We start from the raw sequence: 9,924 nt of genomic DNA on the forward strand, positions 1-9,924 counted from the left end.
CAGCTCTTTCATAATTCATAGTTTGAGTTCTTGTTTGTTCAGTATTAATTGTCAGCCTTGTAATTCCAAGCTGGACTGACTGTACATATCCTGACCACGGAAAATAAAATTCTTTGTGCAGTAATCTACACCTGGCTTTTCTGCCTCCATCCATAATAATATACATTATATAGACTAAATGTCCTCTAAAATAAACCTTTATTTGAAATATAGTATAGCAAACTATTACATGATCAAAAACAAATTAATTTTAGCAAAAAAAAGGTCTCCATTTTGAATGTCTGGGGTCGCCAGAAATTTGTGATGTTAAAATGGGGTGACGAGCCAAAAAAGGTTGGGAACCACTGGTTTACCACATAAGTTGGTTGGTATGCTCTGGGTGTGTTCCTGCTGACAAATTGCTGTAGACGGTGTTCAATCTGTTCCAACCGAGTATATACTTGTCATAAACAAACTATGTTTTGAAGAGACATGCATTTCAAGACCTTGTAGTCATCACAAATGCAGCCTGCTCATGTTGACGTAAACATAAACGTGAACATAAAATATCACAGAATGAGTTTCAGATTTGTTGCCTAAACGCTGAAATTGAGCAGATATAGATGTAAATAGCTCTGTTTCCTAAAAATGATATATATATGCAGCTAAAAGTTTTCCCACATACTCCTGACTGAAAGGTAATGTACTGTGGATTATGTTCACAGACAATTTTTTACCAGTAAAGAACAAGACAAAAGACACACAGAAGAGAAGATCATCTATCTCACAGTCAGAGCCGTTGTTTGACACTGTCGGGGTCCTTGGTAAGAAGGCATCGTTGGGCCTAGGGGTGACTAAATTCTTTGGGAATCCCACCCTGAACCTCAAACAAATGTACCATGATGATTATATAAGCAAGTTTGGTTAGGTTTAGTTAATAATGTGCAAATAAAGATATACAACAAAATATTATCTAAAAAAAAATAAAAACTTGCCAATCAAAAATATATGAAAGACTTCTGTGAACCCTATACACAATTAAAGATATCTGCTTAAAGAAATAAATAAAAAAAAATAAGGAAAATAATAAAACACAACAAGAATAACAGTGTCAGAATATTTAGAAATGCTTGTGAATTTTAGCTTGTGCAAATGCAGTAATCAATAAGTAAAAACACAACAATTCATGTTCTTGAAGATGTTCTAGGGCAGGGGTCTCAAACTCATTTTCTTTCAGGGGCCACATTCAGCCCAATTCAATCTCCAGTGGTCCAGTGCCGGACCAGTAAAATAATAGCATAATAACCTATCAATAATGACAACTCCAGATTTTTGTCTTTGTTTTAGTGTAAAAAACCCCATTAAATTATGAAAATATTTACTTTTATAAACTAATCTTTTATAATCTACAGAGACTAAACACTTAGTAACAGGCAGAAAATAGTTAAAATTGTGCTTCATTTTCTTTAGACATTTCAGGTTGTTCATATTTGTTCCGGTTATTCACATTTTATTGTTACAGGATAGTTTGTAAATGTAAATATTTTCATAATTTTAATGGTATTTTTTGCACTAAAACAAAGACAAAAATTTGAAGTTGTCATTATTTATAGGCATAATGTAATATTGTTTTTTTCACATCAAACCGAGAAGAAAATATGGTGTCATTATTTTTTGTAGGTTATTATGTTATTATTTGACTGTAGATCATATTGGTCTGTATGTGGAACCTGAATGAAAATGAGTTCCACAGCCTTGACTGTGGAATTTTTGCACTTTGCAAATTCATTCCATGGGCCGGATTGGAACCTTTGGCGGGCCGCATTTGGCCCCTGGGCCGCATGTTTGAGACCCCTGCTCTAGGGTTTTCCATGCACAATAATCATAACTGCTTAGAGCATTATCTCACCTGACAAAAAGTGAGCAGGAAAAACAAAATCCAGCATCTGTGCTCACTGAATACACAAGTCACGACCTCTGCATTTTTCCTCCATTTTTCATGCTTATCATCATGTAATTGTCTTTTGTGAATCACCTTGGGGGCATTTGTGAATTTCGAGGAAATTCAAAGTTTGTGATTTGAACTGGTCCTTTTTTTACACGTTGACACTGAGTGCTGTCATCAGTCAGGTTTGGCCCCAGTGCAGGATCATCACCAACAACTGGAGGACCTTCCTTTGTTGATAATTCAGGTGCAGGTGAGGTAGAGGGGGTGAGAAGAGCTGGAGTGCTCTCAGTTGTTTGGAAAGTGCTGGCTGGAACATCCTCTTGGGTTTCCTCAAAGGACTCCACATGATCTACGTTGAATAAGATCATAATGATCAGCCTAATAATTAAAATTTAACCCTTTCATGCATGAATTATGAGAGGCTTTATCAAGATTTTTTTCTGGAGTGTTTTTATTCCTCTTGAGGCATGAAAAAAAAAAAAGCGATAGATTTTTTATGAATCTATTTAATCACAGAGTTACAAAAATGTTCACTCAGCTGGAAACCATGCGTTTAATTTTAGAAGCAAAGAAACATGTATTTACTGATATACTACATGAAAACTATGAAATAAAAACATTTTTAATGCTGCTAATCTGATGTGTTCTCACATTTTAACATACCTGCATGGAGATAATATGCAAAAAAACAAACAACTTTTTGTTTAGAAAAAAAACAACAAAACTGTTTATTTCAGTCTAGTAACAATTAGCAATTTTTTCCATTCGAACATGTTACTGCAGATCAGGTTTATCTACAGTAAAGTTACAGTAATGGTATGAATTGCAGCATATGGGATGATGTACAAAACAACAAATCCATAAATATTCAAGAAAACACCTTTGATCAGCTGTCCACTGTAGTGACCACTATGCATGAAAGGGTTAAGTAATCCAAATCAGACATTATATTAGACTAGATAAATACTTTATTAGTCCCAAATTGGGAATTACTTTATTGCAGCAGCGTTAACTGCAGTAAGAAACAGAAGAATAATAGAACACACAAAAAAGAATAAAAAAATACAGCCAATAACATATAAATAATTAATAAATAATGCACATACCTTCATCTCTGGAGGTTGTGGCATCTTTATGAGAAAACACAGCCAGGAATCTAAACAAAGCATCTGATGAAAAAAAGATAACACTCATGTAGGGCAGTAGTTGACAATCGGGATTATTAGTTAGTTTGGTAATTACAAAAAATTACTTAAACATCATACCACCACATGTATAGATGAAACTAATAGAACTAGTAATGGCAGATTGTCCTGTAAGTTCCACTATCAAGACAGTTTTAGCAATCAAAACATGACATTTTATTAATAAAAACAACATGTATAAATGGGTCATTGATGATGATGATGATGATGGGTTAGATTTATATAGTGCTATATAGTGCTTTTCTATGAACGCATACTCTAAGCGCACAGTGGATCCATTATTCATTCACTCTCACATTCACACTCTGGTGGGGGTAAACTACATCTGTATCCACAGCTGCCCTGGGGCAGACTGACGGAAGCGTGGCTGCCTAATCTGCGCCTCCGACCACCACCGAACATTCATACACATTCATACACCAGTGTGAGTAGCAGTACTGGAGGCAAAGAGGATGAAGTGTCTTGCCCAAGGACACAACAGCACATGACTGGGACAGAGCGGGATTTGAACCGCCAACCACTGGACAATCCGCTCTACCATCTGAACCACTGCCGCCCCCCACTGAAAGTGCACTGAAAGGCACTGGCTGTCCCATTTGTTCAACTGGAATTTGTGTTTTTCGCACATCTAGGGATGTTCTTACGTTGTTCCTTGGTTTCCATGTGTATTCTTTCCCTTTTTCATGATTTCAGTTGAATAGCTTTCGGGTATTTCACCGTCCATCCGAGGTTACTATCGTTAACGAAAACTAACGAAATGACGAAAACTAGAATTGAAAAAACATTCTCGTTAACTGAAATGAATAAAAACTGTAATTAAAAGAAAAAAACTATAACTAACTGAAACTGTATTGTGTGCTTACAAAACTAACTAAAACATAAAGAAACTAGAAGCACTCGGAGAGCGCAGACCTCCGCCAAGGCTGATCAGTGCCCCCCCACCCCCGATCACCACCAAAATTTAATCATTTCTTCCTTATCCCATTTCCAACAAACCCTGAAAATGTCATCCAAATCTGTCCATAACTTTTTGAGTTATGTTGCACACTAACGGACAGACAAACAAACAAACAAACAAACAAACAAACTAGAAGCACTCGGAGAGCGCAGACCTCCGCCAAGGCTGATCAGTGGGCCCCCCCACCCCTGATCACCACCAAAATTTAATCATTTCTTCCTTATCCCATTTCCAACAAACCCTGAAAATTTCATCCAAATCTGTCCATAACTTTTTGAGTTATGTTGCACACTAACGGACAGACAAACAAACAAACAAACAGACAAACAAACAAACAAACCCTGGCAAAAACATAACCTCCTTGGCGGAGGTAATCATGGATAAAATTCCCTTCGTTTTCGTCTTTGTCAACGTCGGACTGATATGAAATTGATTTATTTCGCTTGCACAGTTTTAGCTGGTGGCACCATACGACACTTCACCGTCCGTCACTTCTCGTCCCTTGTTGTTAAGAGTCGGCCTCTCGTCCCCACTCTACCTGGAAACATAGAGATTAAAGTTGGGAGAAAGCAGCAGAGTCCTGTACGGGATTTATTTGAATACAATGGCAAGGAAGATAAAACATATGAAAAAACTAAAGTGAATACTAAAACTAAACTAAAACTAAGCATTTAGATAAAAATCAAAACTAACAAAAACTACCAAACCTGCTCAAAAAACTAATTAAAACGAACTGAATTAGAGAAAAAAAAAGTCAAAACTAAATAAAACTGAACTATAATGAAAAATCCAAAACTATTATAACCTTGTGTCCATCTTGGGGGGCCCCCCTCTCAACTCAAAACTCTTAACAGTAAAGTCTCTCATCCTGTCATTCTACATTTTCCAAAAAATAACATCTATGTATAAAATTACAGGATTAATATTATAGCAAAATTATATACGTTATGTGTAAGTGTTTAAATAAAAATGCATAAACTGTGGGGATGTGATGACAGAAATAGATTAAGACTTTTTTTAAGTAGGCATGCTTTGTAAAATGTAAAATAAAACCTATATTTTAAACACAACAGGTCATAAAAAACCATATCAAATTTTTAACCCTAGAAAATATGCCCTGTTACAATAAAAATAAGATCATTTTAAATTTGATGACACCAACCAGTTCTCAAACGGTTGTATTTCTGGCAGTACAAAAATCCACTGGCACGAGTTTTATGTATATTTCAATCATATTAAATGCTATATAATGATAAGAACTTATTTTGGAGAATTAAAAAAATCATATGTGACCTATAATACATGCATTTGCTGACACTGGCTGAGAGGTGGTGGTTTGGTTAATTGATTGATTGACTGATCATTCATTTCGAGCATGTAAAAAACAAACAAACATCACAAGCAGACTAAATTATGTATAATGTTGACAAATGAGAGTGGATACATGTCCATATATACATCTACACATGTGCATAAATAACATATACTCTACATATATTAGCTCAAAAAGGAGTGGGAAGAAATACAACATATTTATAGCCATCCCCACCCCATAGTTATATCTTGTTTAGCTTTTTTGTTTATTTTCTTCTGACTCTATATTGATAATGGTGAAATAAACATCAGGAAATGAGATCTAACAGGAAGTTAACATATATGTTCTTCATACACACATTCAGAGTTTGGAGACAGTTGTATCATTTTTGCACATCACATGACTTTCAGCCAAAAGTCACATGACATTTTCTTTATTTGTATACTTGTAGACATGTTTCTGAAGAATATCTCCCAAAATATTGATCCTACCAACTTGCTGAAAAATTTAATGTGGAGATAGGACTATTCCTCAAGTGTAGGTACCAAATTGGCCAGTTAAAAACTCACAACTGTGCAGATACACACACACATAAGGAAGTGTACTGCATTCACATGGAAAAATAAAAATCAGCTGTTTTTCTGAATTAGTGAGATTATGATCTTGTAAAAAATAGAGCCGATAAAATAAAACAGTTTCTTGTAATTACGCGATAATTATCTTGTTAATTCAGAAAAACAGAGCCGATTTTATATTTTCATAGTCTGTATGATCATAGTGTGTTTGTTCTGAGAGGTGTAACACTTTTTAATATGAAAACAGAATTTCCTGCATTTACTGTCAACAACACAGCTCAGATTCGGAAGAGGCCATGGATTATTTTGCTACTGAATTAATGAGATAGTTCTCTCATAATTACGAGAAACAGCTTTATAAAAAAAAAAAAAAAAAAAAAAAAAAAAAGTCTCTGTTTTTACGAAATAATTATCTCGTTATTTCAGAAAAACAGAGCCGATTTTTATTTTTTCATGTGAATGCAATACGCTTCTGTAGAAATGTGAGGACTAAAACTCTACATCACAGGTGTCAAACATGCGGCCCGGGGACCAAATGCGGCCCACCAAAGGGTCCAGTCTGGCCCTTGGGATGAATTTGAGAAATGCAAAAATTCCACTAAGATATTAACAGTCCTTTTAGTTCAGGTTCCACATTCAGACCAATTCAATCTCAAGTGGGCGGGACCAGTAAAATACTATCATAATAATATATAAATAATGACAACTCCAAATTTTTCTCTTAGTAAATGTAAATATTTTCATGTATTTACACTAAAACAAAGTATAATTTCACAAAAAATGTGAATAACCAGAACAAATATGAACAACCTGAAGTACAATTTTAACAATATTCTGCTTGTTACTAAATGTTTTGTGTATTTGTAGATCCACTGTGATCTGTAAGTTATAATGTACATGTGTAAATGATAAACTGAGGCAGAATATTGTTAAAATTACACTTATTTTTTCCAGTTTGTTCATGTTACTCACATCTCTTGAAAGGATAGTTTGTAGATGTAAACCTTTTCATAATGTAAATTTACTTTTTTCGCTCTTAAACATAAAGAAAAGTTTGGAGTTGACATTATTTATATATTATTATGCTATTATTTTACTGGTCCGGCCCATTTCAGATCAAATTTAGCTGAATGTGACCCCTGAACTAAAATGAGTTTGACACCCCTGCTCTAAATGTTGTTCAACAGCGCCACATGCGGCTCAGAAGTGGTAGTACTACCGGAAGAGAGCACCGGAAGCTGGCTCCAAGTCCCGCGATATCAGGCCTAACGAGACTTCTGTCCGTTCTTTTCCTCCGGAACATCAGGCAAGATGGTAGGTGTACTAACGACTGTGAAGCCTGATAAAATGTAATCTACATGCATCCAACATCAACAGCCACCGTATCCGACGCACATCCTCATTATATGATAATCACACACACTGGCATAATGTATAACGTTATATTTTGCTCAGAATGGCAGATAAATTTGTTTACAGGCTGTTAGCTGTTAGCCTCTGCTAAGGCCTACGGTGGCTAAGCTAACCGGCTATATTGTGAATACAGGGAGTTACAACAGACTGAAAAGAACAAAATTAGCCGATTTGTACATGTTTACCTGTGGCAGTGATGCAGGTCAGGTGAAACTAGTGTCTTTCTGTGGGGCGTATAAACTGTGAGTTCACTGATGTTCCCATGTTCAGGCGGATACCGAGATCAAGAAGAAGCGTACCTTCAGGAAGTTCACCTACAGAGGAGTGGACCTGGACCAGCTTTTGGACATGTCCTAGTAAGTTTAACATTGCTAGCAAATGATGCTGAGTTGTGATCATCTGGCACATCTGCTGTGTGGGATCTGTCAACTAATAACATCATTCATGCTTTACAATCACTGGTTATCCTGTGATAACAGCAGTGTCACCGAGTCAGTGTTGGGAAGGACGGAAAAAGATCCAAAAATACTAATTTATAGCCATTTTGAAATGTATCAAAACTCATGACATTGTCTAAGTGAAAGAATTTTAAGTGTATGTGCCATGATATTCAGGAAATTACTAACATTGCTAATTATAATGATCGTGTAAGTCAAGTATGAATCTAATGACTTATATAGGTCTAACTTCTAGTACACTGTTTAAGTCGGCACAGTTGTATTATTCCAGTCATGCATCAGCTTTGTCACCTAGCCTTCTTCTATTCACCTCTTGAAATATATTTGCAATTAAAAAGTCTGTAATGTCACCATAAATGAACACATACAGTACAACTAACATTTACATTTTATGATCTATGCTTGACTTGGACTTGTAATGTCTTTAACTTGTGATCACTTTTGCTAACTGTACTAAGAAAATTGTGGATAATGATAGTGTGATTTTATTTATGGTAGGATAACAGTTTTGGACTATATCATGTCTGGCAAATTGGGTAATTAGCGATTGTTTAAGTATTTACAAAAGCTCTTGGTTGAACTTTATACATGTCTGAGTGTTTAAAAAAAGATCTTGTGAACAGGACCAAAAAGCTGTATCAGTCTGAACTAATGGTATACTGTAGAACTGATTTGCTGCTGCTTCCTTCATCAGGAATATGATGCTTTGTCAGTTGTAATCTGTGCCATTTTTTGATATTTGTGTTAATAGGTCTGCACCTTTTTTTAATGTCTGACTTTTTACATATTTATGTAACAAAGCTGCTGTTGTTTTAAGCATATCATGGAAAAATGGCTTTATTTGTTCAACAACTTTTTCTCTGGGGTGATTTAGTGTCTTTTACAGAGTAGAAAAATTAAACCTAAACAGAAAAAACGTAGCTAATATAGAAAATAAACTCCCTGGTTGCCATTTTGACTCATATTGTATATTTTATTATATTGTCAGTCAGGACCCTTGTGGTGTCATCTGGTGTGAATATTCTAATCCTATGTGGCATGATATCAAAGTACTTTGACAGCCTCAGATGTCTCCTGAGCATATCCGATATGTTTTTGAATTGTCATTCTCTAACTCATCTTTGCTGTCAAGTATATGACAAAATATGATCCACACATAACTGACTGTCACTGCTGTCTTTTCCTTGTGAAGTGAGCAGCTGATGCAGCTGTACTGTGCCCGCCAGAGGAGGAGGCTGAACCGTGGCTTGCGCCGCAAACAGCAGTCCCTCCTGAAGCGTCTGCGCAAGGCGAAGAAAGAGGCTCCTCCCATGGAGAAACCTGAGGTGGTGAAGACCCACCTGAGGGACATGGTCATTTTGCCTGAGATGGTCGGCTCCATGGTTGGTGTTTACAACGGCAAGACTTTCAACCAGGTTGAAATCAAGGTGAGTTGGAGTTTTAATTTCAGTGAAAGAAAAACATTGTCCATGCATATGTTTACATTATGAAATGCAGCTTTTATAATGTGGCTGCATGTATTTCAATAACCCAACTACTACTACTCATACTAATTTAAAGTTCTCACACAGAGTCCTTAATAAAGATAGACCATGTACAAATGTTGAGAGATTTCAGAAGTTTTTTATATGTTCAGATGCTTTCTAAGCACTGAAGCTATTGGTATCGATGATCCTGGTCACTAGAGTTTGATGGTGCCTTTAAAATAATAGATGGTAAAGCTGCATTGTCAAATACTGGAAAAGCATTACTGTACTTCCTCTTACAAACCTTTGATGACTCTATTCTCAAGAGGAAAAGGCTTTAGTCTAATTAGTCTAAGACTAATTTTCTTTTTCTGAGCATTAAAGATTTGTCTTTACTCCACAGCCTGAGATGTGTGGACACTACCTGGGTGAGTTTTCCATCACCTACAAGCCAGTCAAGCACGGTCGCCCCGGTATTGGAGCTACACACTCTTCCCGTTTCATCCCTCTGAAGTAAAATGGCTGTATTTGTATAAATAAAAAACTGGGTGCTCCAGAAAATGTGTCTTTTGCTTTCTTTTGCATAACTTTCCATGATGTAGTTAAA

At 35.9% G+C, this 9,924-nt stretch overlaps 1 protein-coding gene across 1 annotated transcript; it reads left to right on the forward strand.

The window, feature by feature from the left end:
• The first annotated feature begins 7,201 nt into the window (after positions 1–7,201).
• rps15 (ribosomal protein S15) lies at positions 7,202–9,878 on the forward strand. The gene is made up of 4 exons (XM_030159991.1): positions 7,202–7,294; positions 7,664–7,749; positions 9,044–9,278; positions 9,721–9,878. Exons 1-4 carry the CDS (start codon positions 7,292–7,294, stop codon positions 9,832–9,834), a joined length of 438 nt encoding a protein of 145 aa, XP_030015851.1. The 5' UTR covers positions 7,202–7,291; the 3' UTR covers positions 9,835–9,878.
• Positions 9,879–9,924: the final 46 nt, after the last annotated feature.

The sequence above is a fragment of the Sphaeramia orbicularis genome, chromosome 17 (assembly GCF_902148855.1).
Source record: "Sphaeramia orbicularis chromosome 17, fSphaOr1.1, whole genome shotgun sequence".
NCBI classification, from domain to species: Eukaryota; Metazoa; Chordata; class Actinopteri; order Kurtiformes; family Apogonidae; genus Sphaeramia; species Sphaeramia orbicularis.

Bases quoted from the DNA above. Each gene is read 5' to 3' on its own strand.
- rps15 (XM_030159991.1), top strand. The intron at 7,750-9,043 runs GTAAGTTTAACA...TTCCTTGTGAAG, and splicing joins CAGCTTTTGGACATGTCCTA to TGAGCAGCTGATGCAGCTGT. The intron at 9,279-9,720 runs GTGAGTTGGAGT...TTTACTCCACAG, and splicing joins TCAACCAGGTTGAAATCAAG to CCTGAGATGTGTGGACACTA.